The sequence below is a fragment of the Paralichthys olivaceus genome, chromosome 10 (genome assembly GCF_024713975.1).
Source record: "Paralichthys olivaceus isolate ysfri-2021 chromosome 10, ASM2471397v2, whole genome shotgun sequence".
Classification (NCBI taxonomy): domain Eukaryota; kingdom Metazoa; phylum Chordata; class Actinopteri; order Pleuronectiformes; family Paralichthyidae; genus Paralichthys; species Paralichthys olivaceus.
In genome coordinates this window covers 4,352,785-4,375,129 of record NC_091102.1, presented here as the reverse complement: position 1 = coordinate 4,375,129, position 22,345 = coordinate 4,352,785, and the positions used below count along the sequence as shown (strand labels likewise).

The 22,345-nt window shown below is 42.6% G+C and overlaps 1 protein-coding gene across 4 annotated transcripts; it reads right to left on the bottom strand.

Moving 5' to 3' along the window:
• Positions 1-743: 743 nt before the first annotated feature.
• Positions 744-22,192, bottom strand: cacnb4a (calcium channel, voltage-dependent, beta 4a subunit). 4 transcript variants are annotated; one of them, XM_020100778.2, is made up of 14 exons: positions 21,818-22,192; positions 20,278-20,361; positions 8,306-8,425; positions 7,721-7,843; positions 7,334-7,461; positions 6,480-6,556; positions 6,280-6,299; positions 5,924-6,004; positions 4,656-4,714; positions 4,456-4,565; positions 4,142-4,293; positions 3,343-3,438; positions 3,063-3,239; positions 744-2,750 (listed from the first exon to the last, which is right to left on the bottom strand). In XM_020100778.2, the coding sequence occupies exons 1-14, from the start codon at positions 21,878-21,880 to the stop codon at positions 2,487-2,489; spliced, it is 1,554 nt and encodes a 517-aa protein (XP_019956337.2). In that variant the 5' UTR covers positions 21,881-22,192; the 3' UTR covers positions 744-2,486. The 4 variants fall into 4 exon arrangements, with proteins under 4 accessions (XP_019956337.2, XP_019956336.2, XP_019956338.2 ...); XM_020100777.2 differs by having other exon boundaries at positions 6,480-6,559; positions 21,818-22,191; XM_020100779.2 differs by lacking the exons at positions 20,278-20,361; positions 21,818-22,192 and adding an exon at positions 16,436-16,885.
• Between the last annotated feature and the right edge of the window lie 153 nt (positions 22,193-22,345).

The window sequence follows — 22,345 nt, the reverse complement described above, 5'->3', positions numbered from 1 at the left end:
CTGGAATTCAATTAAAAGCTTTTTTTTTTTTTAAATAGAAACACTGAATATTATGAGTTTCGTGAATAAATGTATTTATTGTTCTAGAATCTAAGGCATCGAGTGTTTATTATAAACATGCACATAAACTCATTATTGACCACCACAAATATATAATATAATATAATATAATATATGCTCCATCCATCCAGGACCCTTTAGAAATTATGAGCGATAGAAAATGGATTGGATAATATAATATAAATAACATTAGATAATCAATTCAAGCTCATATTTTCTGAAAAAGCAAGAAAGTTTATACATTCTCATAAATATTCTTGTCATATATACATTATATATGATTTGGGTTTGGATAAAATAATTGCATTTTGAAGACATAACTTTTGGCTCTGAGAGCATTTTCAGACAAACTACAGACCAAATGCATAAAATATAATGTAATATAATATACCTTAAATTAAGTTACCTGTTTTTTAATGTTGTGGCTGATCCGTGTATTGCTTGGTTTTACTCGTCTCTTGAGTTTTAAACTTGAAAAATAGGAAAATTGAACATGTCATTTGAGGCTCTGAAAAAATATGATTTTTCATTATTTTCCTCAGTTTTCTAAGCCAAACATATTTATCGAGGAAATATGTACTGGTTTTGAATTTCTCACCCTTTGTTGAAAACCTTAAAATAAATGAAAAAATAAAGACAAAGATTGTGTGTGTGTATATTTTTTTAAACAAAAACAAGAGCTATCCATACAACAGCATATGGGCAGTTTAATTCATTACAATTGTAAAATGACAGTGCACACAAACTTCTACTCAAGGCATCATTCTCTCACAGGCAGTATTCAGATCGATCGAATTGTTGCTTATTCTCCAGAGTTTTGAAACAACAACAATGAAAGCTACTGTATATGGCAGATAAAAACAGAAGTCTCTTGTCAATGCTCCCTCTCCAGAATCAACGACATCTCTGGTATACGGACTAAAAATAATTACAACAAATATTAAATTACAAGATACAAGGATATTTCATTAAAAGGAAATGGTATATTCGTCCTTTGTTGGCTGTCAGCGTACAAGTGAATTCATCAGATCTTTTAAAATGCAGGAAGCTGCTCTACGATTGTAAGACACTGTGACAAATGCAGCACGTTCCTGCCCAAGTGCTTTCTGATAGTTTATCACATATTGGTCTTTAATGGAAATGAAATTGAATAGCTGAGGCCTGTAAGACTACAACTTACTTTATTTAATAAAAGCTTTAAAAATAAAGTAAGAAGGAGGAAAGTTAACTTTTTCTGTCAGACGTTGGAAGGCATACACAAGGACTTAACGGAATGTAATTTCATGAACTGCAATAAACCCTTTTTAAATTATTTCACTGTATTTACAAATGGAAGCCCTCTATGCAACTCTTTTAATTAAAATCCAATCAATTCCAGATGTTTTCCTGCTGAGCACGACAGACAACAGCAGCTGATAGATGCAAGGCGTATGAAAAACATGCTTGCACCACAGTTCTAAGTGACTCCTGAGCTCCTGATATTAATAACTATTTCTGTAACAACTAAATCATAGCAATCTTTAATCAACAAATCAACTAAACACTCGGTATCCCCATCAGATGGGTGAGAACATAAACGCTACATCTGTCAACACACTTCCAGGTCGTAGTGACCTCTCATTCCTGAGGTTTGGAGTTTTGAAATATATTAATATCTGCATGATTTTTTGTTTTTTTAAAATAATAATTCTCTCCTGTTATAAGTAATGACAGTAAGAAAGAACAGGGGTGTGCACAGGGAGCTACTGTATGAACCCTGAAGAGAACACCATGACACCGTCCATGTCGTTTAAAAAGCAAATCTGTAAAACTCTGGATTTGGGAACAAGTTTCTACGAGATTTATCACACACTCACATCGAGGACAGTGGCAAACGAACTTGAGAAGCATTACAGATGCATTATATTCTGCTTCTACTGGCATCCTGGGTGCGTGCAAACAGGTTCTGTGCTGATCATCATCGCTGCGCTGGATGCTCTTGCTGTCTGGCACTGGATTTGAGGCTTGTAGTGGCCTGTCGCCACAGTCCTACCTGCATGCTACAGTAACATCTGAGGAGACGGGAAGGGTCTAGACGAGCCTACGTTACATCTGCTATAGTGTACGTCACTCCCAGAGCCACATCTGGGACGTATTCAGATCAGCTCCAGCTTAAGCCTTCCCTTTAAAACATATCTTTTCTTGTGCTACTTTCATATCCTTCCCTTGTTCACGTCAAAGAGCTGGATTTGTAAGTTTTTAGATTCAAATGCCCGTCTGGCAGGAGCCACAGGGAATATGAGGTACTACACATCAATACGAGGTTGTTTCAGTCCAAATGAGTGTAGTGGTTTCATCATATAGACACAGGAGACCTGCCTCAACTCATAGGTCCGCAGTGGTTGTTTAGAGAAAGACAGGCCTCGACTTTTGATTGCAGCCTCAGCTCACAGCCGGTGCCTGGACTCCTGGCTGTAGCCTCCTGGCGACCCTCGGTTGCGGTGAGGCTTGTAAGAGTCCTGGTAGGGGTCTTGGTAGTCCTCCTCCACCAGGGGCGAGTGGTCCCGGCTTTGCTGTGAGCCTGAGGATAGACGGTTGCGATTCTTCCGTGCCCATTCGTTGTGGTAGTTCTCGTCAGCCGGCATCAAGCTGCGGCGTTCAACGGGAGAATGGTCTGTCGTTGTGTGGTTGCTATTCATGTTTCTTTGGGCCTGTGTTTGAGAAAGGAAATAATGTTTTAGTATTTGTCGAGTTCTTCAGCAAAGGAGGTTACATTTGCAGTTTGTTTTTTTTGAATCTCTACAGAAATAATTCATGGATCTTTATGAAAAATAAATGTGTGCAATTCGGTGCAGCTTGATTGAATTTAAGGAGAATTTCGGAGAGGGAGGCAAAGGTAATATCCAATGGTATAAAAAGATGTTCTCATATACAAACACATAAACACACTGTTTAATAACCAGAGAGTTAAAACAAAGGAGACAAGTTCAGCACTACTTCCTGTTTCTGTTCGAGAGGTTCACCTGAATGGCGGCAGGATATGGGGAGAGAGCAGTGGAGCCCAGGTTGCGTCCTAGCAGGGGGTTCAGTGGCGTGCTAAGTGACGTGTGTGTAGCACGCCAGTACGCCTCCAGATACTCCGCCAGATGTTCACATGCATCTTCCAGCTGGTTCTCATCCAAAATAATATCAAACATCTCCTGAGGTCGGAGAGGAAGAGAGAGACAAGTGAAGCTGATGGTTTTTTTCTTTTCAAAGTCTCAGAGTAAAACTTAACCGAGAGGTTTTAAGGGTTCGACTCACAGAAGGACATTGTGCTAGTTTCTCAGCTGCAACAAGCTGCACGTTCAAGTGTTTGCTTTGAGATTTCCCTCTTGATTTGATCAGCCGCTGGAGAACCTGTGGGAAGCACACACACACACACACACACACACACACACACACACACACACACACACACACACACACACACACACACACACACACACACACACACACACACACACACACACACACACACACACACACACAAGAGAAAAACACAGGGATGTGCCTCAGATTATGAGAGTGACTACAAACTACAAAGACAGAAACCACACCCTTCACCAGACAGGCCTCTTTATCACCATTTCCAGTTCTGTGAATTACAACTGCTCCGTGAACAGTACAGCTGCTGTGTTTATGTTCAGCATGAGGACATTAAATTCCCAGAATATTAAACCAGCACAAGTAATAACACGCCTGTCGCAGCTCCTATAGGTTCAAACTCAGAGAGCAGCAGTCATGCGTTCTGCTTCAGATCTCCCTCCCCGTTCGGAGGGGTTCTCTCATATTTCACTCTGAAATTCTAACAGCATGAGAATAAAAGTTTAACTGTTTCTGAGACAGATTAGATGCCGAGACACCAACTGTAGCTTTAACACACACACACACTATATACAGGAGCCTGTTTTGAAGAATGTGAATAACAAGTTTCTAAGACACTGTTCAGATGGTGTTAACAGCGGTCATCTCCAAGTTCAGGTCTGAACGCAGACAAATTTAGAAGTGACCCCTTGTGATCAGATCTCTCAGGACGGATGTATAATACCTTCGATCTTACCTTAGGTGAGGACACTTTAACATGGACGATAATGGGCGCTAATGAGGTCTTGATGAGCTGTGCTGGATGGTTAATGGTGTCTGCATCCAGCACCACCAGCTGTAGAGACCTGGCCAACTCAAAGATCCTCTCTATTTCACTCTGGACCTCGGCTACAAGGAGACGACGACAACAACATACAGCAGAGCGACGATGAACACAAAAAAAATAATATCATTATTATTATTATCATATAAATGATAAGATAACTGCACGATGTCTGAACACCTACAAGACATGCACATCATTGAGTGAGACAGTTCCTGTAGCTTTACCAAGGCTGGAGCGGGTGTTGGATCTCTCAATGATGGCCCTCTTACTGGGGTTGTTTAGTACTGACCTCTTGGCCAAGGATATGTCAGCTGTTACCCGTGTGATGGATATCCTGCAACAACACCAAACACACATGTCACAGAGCACAAACACGCAGCGAGACGACTCTCCGAGCGACCACTGCCTCGCGCTGACGTCTTACCTGCCATCGAACCTGTGCTTCAGGAAGTCAAACAGCGCTTTCTGCATCATGTCTGTCACCTGCACAGACGAATGAGGGAGAGGGAGCAGGGGGCGAGGAGAGAAAGAAGAAGAAGAAATTAACCACAAGGAGAGAACAGTGTTACAAGCTCCTCTGACTAACACACTTGTGTACACAGCGATCTGGGGCTCAGCAAAACGAACACATTAAATAAAGTGATTAGCAGCCACGACGAGAAGCTTCACAAAGGCCAGTGCACAGGTGATGAATCGGGGCAATTACGCAGCGCTGATGAAGACGAGCTCCACTCTGAGGCCTTGAATTGAAGCAGAAATTCCAGACGAAGTTGCCTCTGTTCAGAAAATGATCTTGATATGACATTCAGTCATCTTGTTTGATTCAAGGCAACAGACACGTGGATCCATGAATGAGAGCAGGACCAACTCTTAATTCAGACGACAGAGGGTTGACGTTCTTTGAGCTAAAGCACAATTATGTTCTGATTCCACAACATTCAAGAGAGAAATGTACCTTTTACTCCCACAACCGGACGGTTACAGTTTCTAATTAATCCGAGGATGAATATTTCATAAGGGCGGCACAGTGGCAAACTGGTCTCACTGGAGTCTTTCAGTTTGGAGTTTGCACGTTCTCCACATGTTCGTGTGGCTCGTCTCCTGAAATGATTAGCAGCTATCATCTGTGTTTAGTCACGAAAACACAAAATGTCATGAAGTAAGTCACCTCATTCTAAAAAAGGCTTTTTGTGCAGCATAAATTATTCTTTAGCTCCGCAGTTTACCCAGAAGGTTGTTACCACGGCAACACCAGAAACGTGAGACGAGGACTGTGATTCCATGACAACTGACTCCACCTCCTCACCACCTCCTTGGCCTCCTTTATTGTTCATCCTGTGGTTCCAGTGGTAACTGATAATCAGCCAATATCATTATGAAAGCTGATTTGAACCCACGGTCCCTGGGTGGAGGCCACGAGTAATGCACGAGTAAAATGAAGTCAGACTACGCTGATTATTTCACAGATGGTCATTTTGGACAGGCCAGCTAACTTTGCATTTTGATCTTTACTAAAAAGTTAAGTTACTATCGAATTTATATGAATATACATCACACTGCTTAGAAAAGTGGATCCTTATAATTAGAAGTTAGGAAACTATTTGGTGATAAATGTTAAGAAAACAACATTTTAGTTTTTGCAGTGAAGTGGAGGCTGAGGAAAACATCTGGAGGCGCAGCAGCCCGTCCTACCTCATAACCTTTCAGGGACGGTCCCACCAGGACGACCGGCCTCATGGAGGGAACCACGTCGTAGGGAGGGATGTGCTCAGCCTGGAGGAAACACACAGCTCCAGTCAAACTTTGATACCTGTACAACAGGTCTCCTTAAGTCTAAGTTCTCCTGAATATAACTCAAGTGATGCTTTAAAGTAAATAATCTTCCATGATGATTTCATTTAAATACATGAAAAACATTTTGCCAAAACCTCAAGCAACACAACAAACTTAATTAATTTGTGTCATGTTCAATATTTGTGCATTTAGAATTTAGAATTTATAGTACTGCATACAAACGTACAAATATCTAATTCATTCAATGGACTCACCACTTTCTGTTTCTGCTTTCCTGAAAAAGAAAGAAAAAAAAAGTGAGTGAGTGCAAACTGACATTGATCAGAAAATATAAAAGATCAAAGTGTGAATAAATGATAAAACAGATCAGACAGCAAGTCGATCTGTTCCCTCTGTGAACCTGACCACAGGGTTTCTCTCAGACCTGAGTAGACTTGTGTCTTAGGGGACGAACCTGCAGAGTTTGGGTTTGGCTTGAATGTTCCCGACACCATTTCTCCGAGACTGGAGGAGGAATTCCCGCTGGATTTACTGCTGCATTCAGAGCAGAAGACACAGAGAGAGAAGTGATGAGGTCAAATCCTGCAAGTCGTCATCAGTCAAACGTCACAAACCCCCGGAGAGCGGGTGACCACTGACTGTGTTCGAGGCTTCGTATCATGATACTGTGAGGCAGCGTTCTCCTCTTATAGCCTTTACTTTAACTTACTTTAGGTCTCTGGGTAAAACAAGAGACAAGAAGGTTATGTTTTAGTTTGTCATTTCGCAATTATCTTTTAGATACTCATCCATAAATATGAGCATAATAAGGTTTCGCTATGAAAGCATTAACTAAAGACAGACACTATATTGTTCAGCAGTGTTTATTATTTCTTGGACATTAAAAATCAGTTTTAAACCTAAATTAGCCTGAATTAAAACAAATATAGGAAATAAGTGAAATAAAAACATTTGTTTTGGATAATATGATGTCGGTCACGCAACATTTTGGTTTCCATCTATTATTATTATAACAGATTAACAAAATGAACATCATCGGTGAGGAAAGATGGCGGTGGCTAACACACACACCCCCCCATCTGATGGAAAACTGTGCGGTGGCCCCGCTCCAGGCCCCACCTCTGAGCGGTTGGACCACACAACACAACTTGGTCTCCATCCACCTGATTTCCTCCCAACCGACCGGCTCTACTCATCCCTGAAGTGGCTCAGTCTCTTCAACACATCCACCATCTTTTCATCCAACTCTCCTTTATCCCCTTGATCCGTGTGTCCCCCCCCCGTCCTCCTCCTCCTCCTCCAGCTCACCCATGGAAGCGTCCTCTCTTCTGCTCCTGCTGGAGACGGATGTTTTCCAGCTTCAGAGGGCTCGGGATGAAGCCGATGTCGCAGCCCTCCTTCACCAGGCGGCCGATCCACCAGTCGTTGTTGTACTTCTGTGAAACGAGGAGAGAAATCATCGGTATTTTCAGATTACTCCCCGTCTCATTAAAATACACAATCATATTCTGGAAGCTCTCATTCATTCATTATTCATTCAATATCTGAAATCGTTATCAAAGATTAAAGTTTTTTTCTAAATCTTATGTTATCTTATGTTCGTATAAAGCAGTTTAAAAAAACTAGGAACTGTGCAAAAGCATAAATGAAATCTTCCATACAGGTTTAACGTGACAGGATAGAGACTGATCGTACCTCTTTGATGTGGAGGAAGTCCTTGGCATCAAAAGACACAGCGGTGCCGGCCACGGGAACGTCCTCGTCCAACGCGCCACAGTAACTGACATTAGTCCTCACGGCAAACGCCACCGCTTTAGTCTGTGAGCGAGAAGAGCGGGAAAAAGAAATCAGAGGAATGAGGCAGCAACTCTGGATTATAATTCATCTGATTCATAGATTTCTCTAATTCACCCTCTTGTTGTTTTGATCATTGTCACTGTGACGAAGCGATAAAGTTGATGATTATCGCTTCTCTTCTATTGTGACGGGTTTGTTTTATGAAACTATTACTTTTATTTTATTTAATTTTAGATCCGGTGACTTTGTGCATGTTCCTGATGTTAAAAGCATCACAGTAAAATACTTCATACACAGCGGCTGTTCGCTAGTATTACTATTACTTATTTTTACAATGGCTCTGATACAAAGACAGTATAGTACGACTAGTATTGCTAATATTTCAATTAAATCAGTCTTATTTGCAGTAGTTCCAGTGTATTTATGACATCGTGTTTCACCGTGTTTAGTCGTCCAGGTGATATTCTGTACAGTGACACTGACCTTTGCCCTCTCGAGCTGAACCGTGGCCTGCTGCTCCTTCTCCTGCTGGCCGCCCTCCTTCTCCTCCTCCAGGGACACATCAGAGTCGGACGGTCGGCTTGTGTAGGAATCAGCTGAGCCCTGCAGAGCGACAGGTCACAGAAATACTGTTACCAGGGTGGAAACGTTCCTTTTTACAGATTAGACGTGACCTCCGAGAGGCGTAATAATGTTATTCGACGTGTGTAAATTCAAAAATAAGACATTTAAATGCAAAAGAGTGCAAATAGATGCAGGACATAAGAGCCTGTTTCTTAAAACCACAGAGATGAAGCAAATTCATGAGACCCAGGTGTGTGTGTGTGTGTGTGTGTGTGTGTGTGAGCTGTATTCCCTCCATACAGGATCAAAGACTAACAGATTAAAGATGACGACCCGGCCAGGAGGGAAAGATTCAGAGAGAGAGAGAGAGAGAGAGAAGGTGGTTTTATTTTTAGAAATGAAATGAGAAAAGCTCAGGGCAGACGATTTAACACTGTGCCACTGGAATCCACTCACGTATGAAAACCTCTGCTACACTGACCTCTACGGGTTGAACGTTTTCTGCACTTCTGAAAACATCTGTCATCACAGGGAAACAACCAAAATTCAAAATTCAAGACCAGCTGGACTCAAGAGACGTTTCTCCTATCAGCTTCTGATTCCAGTTATCTTTGATTCAATTTTTTGTTTTTGACCTGTAATCGTCACAGACAGTAAAACAAAAGGTTTCGATTGAGAGCATTACAACATCTGAACAACGTGCTCTCAAACTGAAGAGCCACACCCTGGAATAAAAAAATAAAAACCTTAAACCAAAGCCAAGCAATCCTACATATGACCTGTGCACTACCGAGAAACCCTAAATCAGTAAATCCGACGTTAGACATTTTTAAATAACACAAAAATAAGCAAGATTGTACTTTAATCACAGACGTTACACATCCGAACAGTCCGGTCCTGTCAGTGGATCCCTGCCTCACAGACCTGAACTACAGACCCATCAATCACAGATAAATCGACAGTGCACACGGTTGCTCTCATTTCAAACAGCACTGACGTGTTGTTTGCGCTCGCACACGGATGATGCATGCGTGGCCGCGCTTGTCTTGGCTCTGAGGACTTCACCTTTGGCTGACCGTCACTGAAGCAGTTTGTGTTCTCGTGTGGGATTTCTGGCTTCAGGGCCAATTTGTTACAACTGCGCCGTGTAATAAAAGCTCTGTGCGCTCATGAACATTTACAGTGGGGTGGTGTTGGTGAACACTTTTGTGACACAGTAACGTACAGTCTGAAAATTTAGCAGAGCTAATGGAGCAGATCGTTGCCTCCGAGCTCAGAAACAGACTATAAATTAAACTTGTATAATAATATTTTTAACATGGGAAATTAAGAACACTATAGATAGATAGAAAGGTGAATTATATTTTTCCTCAATTTCTAAATCATGGTAAAAAAAAAAGACACATACTATATGTGACCATCCAAACAAACACTGTACAGAGCAATTAGTGGATTAATCGTTAATTGTGGTCTTACGTGACATTAAACTGAATATCTTGGAGTTTTTGAAAGTAATTGAGATGGAGGCATTTTTCTAACTGTTTACTGAGATTTTAAACAATCAGGTATTCTTTTTAATTCTTACGATAACAGTCACAATTAGATTTGTTGTAAACTGTAAAAGTGGTTTAATAGGAAACAAGCTCAATGTCCCTCACAGACTTTGTAATTCCAACTTCATCATAAACTACAATCATAGCAAGTCCTACTTTATTCTCTCTTATGTTCTCCTCCAGATAAAGTGAGACAGCTGTTTTCTATACTAACAACATATATAAAATAGTTTTCCCTCTCCACTGTCTCTGAGTCCAGTTTTCTGTTACTCCATCTCAGTGATGGAGTGAGATGTTGCCGCTCTATGACACAAAATCTGTTCCTCACGCTTCAGAGCGGCTGAGTAATCACCACATTAACATAAACACCGGCTCAGGCCGTCCGCCAGCTGATTACTGCTCATCACATCATATCTGTCTTAGCACAGGTACTGTGGGGGACTGCACCGTGAGTCCTGGCCGCCTCTCCTCCAGGGTCAGGAGCCAGATATTCCCCGTGTCACCGGCGTTAAAACGAGACGAGGGAGTGAATGATGAGAGCGAGCTCGGCTGCTGCTGTTCCCACACTGACACCGACAGCCTTTATGATTCATTGGCCCCTCGGCGTCTGTAACGCACCTGTCCACAGTCATTTGTTACCCTATTTGTTTGCCAGCCTGTCTGCCTTCATCTGTCACGCAGTCCAAACGTGTCTCTGCGTGTCACTTTGTCTCACTTTGTCTTCATAGAGACAAAAAGCAGCACGATAAAAGTGACCTGTGCTGTCCCAGTTTCCAGCCAGTTCACTTGAAACACATGTCACGGCTTGAACATGCAGCTCCTGCATGTCACAACAATCAGTGCGTGAATATAACATGTGAACATGATTCTCATTCTGGACCATGTAGACGTAAACAGATCTGTCTTGTTTCTACTCTATTTTAAGTTGCATGAACAAAGAAAAAGAAGTTGAACTCTGAAGATTGAGAGTTTCTTTGGTTCATTCAACCATCAGGATATAAGTGCACGATGCATGTGTTCTTATTTGGCCTTGAAATAATGAGGTTCTATATATAATTTAAATATAAATTTGAGTACAATTACCTCAACACAATCAATAAACCTTTGTGTTATGGATGGATTGGGTTTTAAAGTGCCCCCTCCTCTCGGGTTATCCTGCAGGTATCTATTCCACGGTCTCCACACACACACACAGTCAGATGCACCCTCCGCGTTCTTGAACGCATCCTATCATAATAATGTCATGTTGACAGTATGGCAGGTGACACGGTGTCTTCTTTGTGTTATAGCTCAGAGCTCAGGATATCAAGTTACTGTGTGTGTCGTGTCAACACGCTGCTCACACACGACAACACAACTCCTTTCTTTTACCCACATATTCATGTGTGTGGGCTCGAAGCCCGAAACCTCGGCCTCATCTCAGCCTCTCAAATAACGAGCTGCAGCTACAGATGCTTCGACGAGATGACACCGATCAAACTGAAGAATCAGAGGTGAGTCCAAGTCTGGATTAGTCATCACGAGACCTTCACCTCACAACCCGTTCAAACTAGAAATAGAACTTCTCCCGATGATCTAAACCACACCTGAGCCACAGATTCTGGATCTGCTGAAACAAACAACGACCGAAGATGAACTGTGGGATTTATTCCAACTTCAATCTCAGAAACAAAACGAAAATATTTTAATTAAAGTAAACCAAAGAATCCAGGTTTAAGTGTTTCTGAATAAAGTGATATAAATAATAAATAAAATACAAGTCAGTCAGTTTACACATAAAACTCTCTAATGATCAAACTCAGTATTTTACACGACCTCCGCTCATGAGAGCTCGTCTCTAATCTCTCTCCGTCCAAGTGGCGGCTGTGGATGCAGCGTGTCGCCACTCGACTACTGAGGCGTGAAGATCATGGGGGCGTTCCAGCTCCGACCAGCTGAATGGTTCAGCTTTTATCATAGTCAGGTGGAGAATTTGTATTGTCCAACATGTCAGACATTTGACTGCAAAAAACCCAAAGTGACTCTTTCTCTTTCCTGTTTACCGGACAATCGTTTGGCGGCTCTGCAGAACGAGGCTGAAAAACCGAGCCTCAGCACAAATGTTTCTCTAACAGATGACGGCACAGTCTGTCGCTTCTATGGCTGCTGCCACATACTCTACTCTGGTGAACACACACCCACTGACAGCGTCCATGCATGGGGGGGGGGGGGGGGGGGGGGTAAACGACAGATACGCTGTGTTGGAAATAAGGCTTCATTCATCTCATCTGAATATTTCATGAGAGCTGTTTTGTGAGCAATGGAGAGAATAAACACATTTCACAGGAATTAAGCCAGTAAAACAAAAATCTAATTTTCATTCATGAGTTTACGTTTGGTCTCATGGTTGTCTTTAAGGGAAATCTAAATGCTACAACAAGTATTTATATTTTAAACAATAGTTCATCCCTATAGAAAGAAAGATCTGTGGGTGACGGACCAGATTCTGGGGCTGGAAGTTTGAGCAGGTTTTGGTTGAGGTGGATCACAACATGTGTTTCTGGACCTAAAATATCTCCACACAGCGTCTCTGTGTGTGTTTAGTTTGAAAAGTTCTCATTTCAACATTGTGAGATTCTGCATTTATTGATCTTTTCCTTGATTTCCTGGGAAAATCTTCATGGATCTGGATGAAAGAGATCAGACATGTTTATTATAGGTACTTATATTTATATTTAGGTGTGTGCTCTACTGAGTATAGTTGTATATTTAGAAAGCAGTAGCAGGCAGGTTTTTTTTAAATTTATATTTCTGTATTTGGATTTATTTTATAAAAAGAAGTATCACCTTAAAACACACACACATATGTTTCAGAGCTCACTGGAGGGGGGGAGGAAACATGCTTACATAGTGTTGCTTGACATCAGGAATAACACATGATGTATTATTGCTGTAAATTCTGCCCCGTTCATCACTTTCTTCTCCGGCAGCAGAGCCTCCAATTACCATGTTCAGCCACTTTCACTGGAGAACAGATGCTTCGCGTGATTGCTTTCTCTGCGGTGGTCGACTGTTTAACGGCTCCAATGAAAGAGACACAGGGACAGTGGGTTTTTCATCATTATCATATGAGGTGGAGGATAGCGTGTATCTGTATGTGTCCTGCAGACCTGATGACTGTGTCACACACTCATTCGTCCTCTCGGGTAAAACCCTGATCAGAATAGAAGATAACTAGACTGGTTCTTCAACTGGATCTGGAGACGTTGTCTGAGCCTGAGGTTTGAACGGGGGAAAGAAATACTATCGCACATCAATAATTGAATGAAAACAAATGGCCAATGTGCAGCAGAGGATTTGAACCGCAGTAAGTCTCTGAAATCAAGCTGCAGGCAGGACAGTGAGGATTAATGCCTTCGTCCACGGCTCACAGGCGCCTCTGCTAATGATCCATTCAGAGCCATGGGACTTTTTCCTTCATACAAATAACTGTTATTTACTGCCTCATTACAAATGAAATCTATAACGACTGGAGAGAGAGAGAGAGAGGAAAAAAGGCACCTCCCCACCGGTCACTACAGAGGAGCACCTGCTTTATGTTCTCACCGTTTAAAATAATGAAAAACCTTTTTATATATATATAATCAGCAGGATATATAAGAGAGGAATGCAACCCATTAGAATTTACATTAGGTAGTTTGTTTTATTTCTAATTTCAGGTGATCAATTACTAGTTGAGTTCATAAAATGTGGAAACAGTGGAGTGAAATGTTTTATTAATATTGTGTGATAACATGTTATCGTCTCTGATATATTTCCATAGTTTCTCGAGCTGACGAGACTAAATTCAATGTTTTAAAAGCACAAAGTCGTCTAGATATGAACCGTGGTGGTTTGAACGCTGCTCTCTGTATTCGTCACTTCGCTTTTTTTGAGACGGTTCATGCTCGACTGTCAAATGTGGCGTCATTCAGCACGTTTCACTGGACAGGACAGAAGGTATTCAGAGCACGAGGCACTTTGAAGCTTTCCCAAAATGACTATCAAGTGAACGACTCTGCCAACACACACACACACACACACACACACACACACACACACACACACACACACACACACACACACACAGTGGGTTGTTTGTGAGGCCATTATCTAGCAGTGTCAAGTGGCCAGTCTTGAGTCCATCGTGCCACACTCCAGTCTTATCTGCTCAGACGCCAGAGCTCGGTGTGTTCTCTCATCTCCATCCGTCTTCCCCCACTGACCTGCTCTCCTATCAGAGCCTCCACAAACAGCTGCAAGCTTCCTCTCCTCATTGCATCCGTTCAGTACTCACTACTGGAAACCCAGTTACAGGATAACCAGCTTACTAATGATAATATTACTTCATTCTTAAAGACCAGCCTCCATTTGTACAGAGTCTTCTTCAAAACGTTGCTATAATACAATGAACTACCTTAAAAACACACAGGATATGGTTTCACCTCTGTCTTTGTGTTTGTTTGGTGATTAAATGTAAAAGGGCCTTGACAGAGGTGCTCTACTGAGTCATGTTCTAGTGAACCACTTCGTGCTAGCTCATCTAAGGTGAGTCATAAATTAAATTAATTAATTGACATCATTCCTTTAGGGTGGGGAAGAGAAGTCGCAGCAATAACAAGATTTTGTTGTTTTTGTTTCAGTGGTTAAATTTATGATCTGAAGCTTGAAATCTTCTTAAGAACCGACACATGTCAGTAAATGTTGTTGAACACTTGTGAGGATGTAAATACATTAACGTGACACATTCCGAGAGACGTTCATGGTCCCAACCTCCAGCTGCAGAGAAGACGCAGGCTGGAGGAGACAGATTTCTTGAGATTACTGAGATATTTTGTTTGTGTTTGTTTCAGAACGTTAATAGCCTCATCAGTTATTCAGACCCATAATAATAATGGAACAAATACCACATGATAACAGCCGCTGAAACAACAGGAAACAGACTCAGGCATTTCTGGATTGCGGTGAACTATTAGGGAAATAAAGAGCATCTCTATGGTTACAACAGAAATGAAATTGTCCTTCGATGACTCTGTGGTTCTTTTGTACAAAAAGTCAAAAGTTTTAGAATGAGAACGAGAGAGAATTAAACTCCAACGACCACTTTGACATGAAAAATCCACTAAATGAGCTTAAAAACCACTTTGATGCTGCACAACAAACTAACTTAATACTCGATTAAATAGAAACAAGCAGATTCTGTTCCACAGATAAATCTTTGGCCACATCAGGCCGCTGTTTTCATTTTAAAGCTCTAAAACCCCACAGTACACACCCGCTCAGCACCACACAGTCACAGCACTGTGACTATACTGTAGGTAGTAAACAGTTTTAAGCCTCAGACCTCAACCTCATCCAACACCTTCAAGATGAACTGTGATCCAAACCCTATCAGCCAGTATCAGTGCTGGACCTCTGAATGAGAGAAAAACATGGAGGAAACTAGAAGGAAACATATAAAGATGCCATTTACTGTGTTCAACACGCACCCTTCTACCAAGTCTCATGGAAATCCTTTGAGTTGTGTTTGTGTAATCTTACAAACTAATGACTAATGGACGGGGGTGAAAACGCAACTTCAAAAAATGAGCTGATTCTTCAAGATGCAACAATCAAAAGTGCTTCTCTTCTATTTTTTTGCTGAAACTGAAGCTCCACCTCGTTCCTGCTGCAGAACAAGTGAAACATCTCCTCCACCTCTCGTCTGGCAGCAGCGGCCGGGGCGTCAGGTGGAGTTATGGAAAGGTCTTGACAGATTCTCGCTCAGTGGGATTCCCTCCTCCCCTCCTCCCAGCAGCACCTCCTGCATGTATTGATCTTTTCTACTCTGACACGTTTTTTTATCCCTTAGATTCCCGTCGATAGCAACGTTTGCCTTCCTGTATCAAAGACGTGTGTGTGAAGATGAGAATCTATATTGAACGGTACGGGAATGTCCCTTCTCGTCCTGCGTGAAAGACGCCACAGTCATGTGCAGCAGCACAGTCCGACTCATGCAGATGCTCGATATGATCGTGGTCTATTCTGTGAACCCTGAGGGTGTAGATGTGATGAAGTGAGAAAAAGACAAATGAGGCCACGAAGGAAGACGGCGTCCTCCACCGCTAAAGAACGAGCTGCTGCTGGGAGTCACAGACACATGCACGTATATAAATATCACTTCATGCTCATGAACAGGTTTCCATGCATACTGGGCATTCGTGCATATGCAGCGACGGTGAGGGAGGGCTGTTAGGATCTGCAGATGCTCAGTCCAGACAGGAGGAGAGAGCCGTGATCTGGTGAGACAACTGACTGACTGAGGAGCACACTCTCTAAAACACAGACACACACACACACACACCCTTCCCCCCAACATCCCCGAACTCCCCGAGTAAAATGCACATTCAGCCCACTCAGGACTCGATGCCCTGTGTGGGTGTTTACGTGGAGGGATCAACAGAAAGGCTCACAAGTGTCAGACGCCCCGTCCACTCACCGCCTCCGAGTCTTCAAATCCATGGAGGTACAAGTTATCGTACATGGAGGAGGGAGATTCCAAAAAGCAGCTTGACGATGCAAAAAGAATTTTTTAAAAATAATGAGGGGGTGGGGGGATCAACCTGCTCCAGAGAGGATGGATGAAGATGAAGAAGATGATGATGAGGAGGAGGACGGGGGTGTGACAGAGCCCAGCAGATGTCTCTGTCTCCACATGAAGGTAGATCACAGAGCAACAAGACCTCACCAGAGCAGCAGCAGATAGAGTAAAAAAGAAAAAAGGTGGGGCCCTGTGTGTTCCTGCTGCTGAGTTGGATGTTATTGCCCCCGAGACGAGCGAGTGTTGGTTCCCATTATGAGGCGGCCGGGTTGTCCCCAGGGGCAGAGCAGACCTGGCATTTCATCTGCCTTCTGAGCTGAGATCACACGAGCCAATCCCATCCTCCAGCTCCGTGTGATGACAGAGGTGGGATGCGGGCTGCTGATTGGCCGGTGGAGGCTCCGCTCGGCCTGGTTGACTGTGAGGGAGGAAGGAGGGAGGGAGGAAGGGAGGGAGGGAAGGAAGGAAGGTGATGGGGTCCGCAGCCTGAGAGCATCATTAACCAGCAAGCTCTGAATTCAGGTGTGTGTGTGTGTGTGTGTGTGTGTGTGTGTGTGTGTGTGTGTGTGTGTGTGTGTGTGTGTGATGCTCGTGCACGTCTCTAAAATCAATCTATAACTGTTAATTCTTTATGGAGCTCCTGGTGATTCATTCCCTGGTCCATGGACTTTTCCTGCAGTTACTGCACGAAGGTGTTTATTGGATAAACAAAAAGATCTTTTTAAATTCAGAAGAAGATAAAAAAAAAAAAAAACTACAACTGAAAAATAAAAACCTTTCATGTTAGAGAAGTTTTCTATATTTAAGTTTGTATATCAGTGTTGGTATGAGCCTGTAAAAGGTTATTACTATTATTTTGGCTGTGTAGCTTTTACATAGAAAGTGCAGATGGAAAATAATATGTATTGATTTTGTTAAATATTTCTAAAATAATAAATTAAAGACACATTCATCAAACTGGTATTTTATGCTCCAATCCAAACTGAGAAAGAACAACAGCGCCCTCTCCTGACAAAGCTTGTTGCAGCATCTTCATCAAACCTGCATCAGTTCTTCTTCCTGTTAAACCTCTCACAGCATCTGATGACTGTGTGTGTGTGTGTGTGTGTGTGTGTGCGTGTCACCAAGCTGCTGGTGCATAAAGCAACACATGATGCTTTTGTTTTTGGGAAACGCTTCATAGACAAATGGAGAGAAAGAGACAACGAGATCATTTGGTGTCTCAGAAGATGCAGGTCAACATTCTGCCACAGTTTGGGACGTTCAGCTTCCACAGTTCAAACACTGAACCAACACACAGACACAAACTATGGACCAACATTCACACTTTGAGCCGTGAACCTTCTTGTGGTCAAGTAAAAACACTTTCTTGTTGTTTATATCTGTTTGATGGGATTTAAACTGAATTTCTTTGTGAATATATCTACGTCAGAATCAGAGTTCTGACATGATGGGGAATTATTCTGAGTTTTTAGAAAGTGAGAATGACAAGAATCATGGGTTTGCTTGTTTAAAAGTGACCCGGTGAGAGCTGACACATATCCAGTACATATACTTGTACTATCCACTATATTTGTATACTATGCACTGGGTTAGGGTTAAAGTTCAGTGCCAGCAGTGGCTCCTGCAGTGATGCATGCATTAAAAGGCAGCTGAGCCATGTGACCCACATGAGAGGGATTAGCAGTGTGAAGAAGCCGCTGTCTTATCAGGGTTTCTGGCTGCAAGCAGAAAAAAAACTGTGTCACAGGAGCGTCGATGTTAAATGTTTGAGAGGAAACTGTGTCTGATTTTAAACTGTGCTTTCAAATTTGTAATTCTTTCCTTTTCATTTAATCCCTGTGTTGTTGTTGGGTTTTTTTTCCGTGTGTCTGAAAGGTGCTTTATAAATAAAATTGTCTTGCCTGTAGCGTTTAAATAAAGAAAATACTTCCTGCTGAAAAGGAGGCGGAGCTGCAGTTTCCTGCTCATCCACCTTCTGGGCCTGACCCCTGTTGTTAAAGGGCGCCCGTTACCATGGATACACGGGGAATACAAAGAGAGCCCACAGCGGCGCCTCTCACCTGATGACGACCGCACCGGTGATGACACATCACAGCGGGGGTGTTAGACAGATCTATAAGTGTGTAATGAGGAGAAGTAGCGAGTACGAGGGAGAATGGAGGTTGTTCCGTCTTCAGATTGATCTTCTTACATTTTTATTTGTGTGTCAGTTAAAGACGCAGCGGACGCTTGTGTTCAGGGCCGAGCTGCTGTCAGCGAGCTATTTCTAAAACTTAGAGTATGTTTAAAAGCAAAGAATGAATTAAGTTAATGTATATATAAATACATATATATGTTTATGTATTGTATATGTCTATGGTATGTATAAGTATATGTTCTCTATATGTATATATACAGTGTATATGTATTCTGTGTATTGGTTTATGTACATCACCTGTATATGTAGCAATATGTTTATTTATATTTACTGTATATATGTATTGTATAAGTATATGCATATGTGTATGTATATGTATACATGTGTATGTGTATATATGTGTGACCTGTAATTCCTGAGTATTCAGTACTGACCTACATGGAAACCAGCAGCCACAGACACAAGCACTGACACGATGATGAATCACATCTGGAGACATTTGACAAGTTTTGTTCTCGTCCTCCGACCTGATTCGTTTTGATTCGACACCAGCGGATCTCCTCAGAGACACATGTGGTGTCGGCCGAGGCCGGAACACGATGGAGGAGCTCGAGGTCGTGGAGGAAGGAAAAGACGCAGTGAAAAATAAAGGAAGGAAGTGGGTGGGTGGAGCTACTGGGGACAAAGGTAACCAGTGACAAACTACCCTGGTGTCTCTGAGCGGCCGCAGCAGCCTCAGTTCCCCTGGTAACTTGTTAGCGGGATGTCAAAGTCCAGGCTAGGTCCCTGCGTGGATTATGAATTACCCAAGGGACTTCATACAGGAAACCAATTTGAATTTGCTTTACAGTGGCACATATGAAAAGAAGATTCAAACAGCTCCGTCCTGATGAATTAAACATGGCTGCTCGACGCCTCAGCCGAGCCGACTGAATTCCCAGGTTGATACAAATCCAGGCCATCGGTTCCCTAAACTCCACGACAGAGAACAAAAGCTTGTGTCAGCAACACTTCGCCTGACGTCCAGTCGGAGCGGGCGAGACGCCAAAACCCCCGACAGCTGGTCAGAGCTGTTTATTATTTGATGCTTGAAAATGGGGCGAGACTGACTTTCAACTGTCCCATCTGCCAACATGGAGGAGGCCACCGACAAAGTGGCATCAAGATAAATCGGAGGTGGAGCTGTAATGTCGTCCATCTTTATTTTTAGAATAAGGTCGTCGCCAGTTTGAAAAAGGTTTGTCATCAGTCTAGTGCCAAACACAGACCCCGTTTATCAGAATCAGCTCTGAGGTGTAATGTGGATTTCTCTCAGTTGTACTCTGACAAGAGATATTTTACTACTTTATATATTGCAGTATTGAAAGTAAGTCAGTATTTTGGAATTGTTGATTTACTTCAGTCTAATTCTGTGCAGCCATTATTTAAAGGCCTTTTTTAAATTCAACCCTTCAAAGAACAACTTCATTTTTAAACTTTAGGAGAATCTTTTCAGAACGTTCCTCCAAATCTAAATGGAATTTATTATAAAAGTTATATTTTAAAGCTGAAAAGACTTCTCAGCTCCAGGCTGTTAAAAGCGAAGCGCCGTGTGACCCACCTGTCTGAGGATGAAGCTGGTGGACGTGGTGCTGCCGTCCGACCTCTTCAGTCGACTGCGTCTGGAGTAAGTTCCTCTGTTTGCCTGGTGACGTAAAAAAAACAGACACAGATTCACATTCTGTATCTCTGAACCCTGTTACTGTTGCAGCTTCGCCCCATTTATCCCTTATTGTCTTCATACACTTGCTCAAGGGCACCTTCCTTCCAGCAGCCCCCGTAAAACCCTGCGTCTCGGCCCCCGGCTGCCTCCCGTCCTCTGTGATGACCTGATTCTATGCACTTCATCAGGCTGTCGTGCGCCAACATAACTCATGACGTCTCGCAGGTAGTTTGTTTCCGTGCCTGACGAGTCCATTAGGAAACTTATCATCTGATGGGGAGTGATGTGAAAAACCAGGAGGTCGAATATGATAAATGACTTTTCTTTCTCTGTATCTGCAGCGTATCGTGCTCCTGAGCGACATCTGGGTGACGTTCAGGCTTTTAACCTTCCAAAGCACAACACAAACAGACCGCTGCACCGTTTTGTTTTATTTCATTTATTTAAGGGATTTTTTATTTTCTCACTGTCAATTAACCTTCTGATAATATCACTTATTATATTCATTAAGTGTTGATTCAACTGTGACAGAGGCCCGTCACTGTTCAAACTACACATTAACTCCTGCACTGACTCTTGATGACATATTTCTCATATATTATATTATACTCATTATTATTATTCTATAAGTTTCACATAGCATTCTGCTCTTGTATTTTTAATATACATATACTGATAGTACTTCAGTACTTGCTTTATCCTTCTCCTCACTTTTCTAATTTTCATGTCCATTATCAGTGACCGATGTCAACGCCAATATCAGTAGATACTAAGAAAACAACTGTAAATGATTGAACCCGTGTAATAAAGAAATGTAATTGAGGCTTGAAGTTGACATTTTATGACTGATAACTTTAATTAAAACACAAATAGGACCAAATATATAGAACTTAAGTTAAGAAAGTAAACACAGAACATCACATCTACTGTTTATTCTGTCACATAAAAGCCAAAACAACAAAAACAGTAAATCCCTTGTGTGTGTGTTAATATGACAATAAACCTGATTCTGATAAATAGTCCAGGACCCAGCCTCCAACATTGTGCTCAATGTTTAAAATCAATACAGGTCTGATTTATGGCTGTAAAGGTTTTGCATCAATATGGTGGCAGACATTGACCCTTCAGGTATCTGAGTTACTATATTTACCAACAGTGTCTCTTAGAGATCGACTGATGTCTCAGTCGGCCGATAAAAACTGGCCGATAGGAACCTTTCACAGACACGGAATAAAAACTATGTCTATATCTACATTATTTAGTTGTATCTGTTAAAAACAGAGAGAGCAATCCATCAGGAAAAGAAGGAGAAGAGAGAGGACAGGAGAAGAGGAGTAGAAGAGAGGAGAGGAGAGGAGAGGAGAGGAGAGGAGAGGAGAGGAGAAGAGAGGAGAGGAGAGGAGAGGAGAGGTTTGGAGTTTGTGTTTTCTCCTCCTACCTGGAACACAGGCTTCTGCAGTCCCTCTCCTATCCCGAGTCGGGTGTAGATGTGCCGGGACATGTCCGCCAGCTCGTCGGTCCAGGGCGGAGGCTGCCGCTCGGCCCCGCTCCACTGGAAGTGCTGCTGCTCGGGCAGCGGACAGGGAACCACCGCCGGCTCCAGCTCAGCTCCGGGTCACCGCAGCAGAGGATGGAGGGAGAGAGAGAGAGGGGGAGAGAGAGAGAGAGAGAGAGAGCAGGAGAAAAGATGGATCCGGCTGCTGGAGATGTGTCCTGCTCGGGTCTCTGCAGCAGATGAGGATGGAGACTGTGTTTGCTTCTGATCGGATCCTCTGCTGCCCCTCCTCCTCCATCCTCTTCCTCCTCCTCTTCCATCCTCTTCGTTCTTCCTCAACCCTCCTCTTCCTCCTCCTCCTCCTCCACCCTCCTCCACCCTCCTCCACCCACTCCATCACACATCACACAGGACTGAGGTTCGTCCAAGGACAACAACCAAACTGCAGGAAATCAGCTTTGTAATAAATAC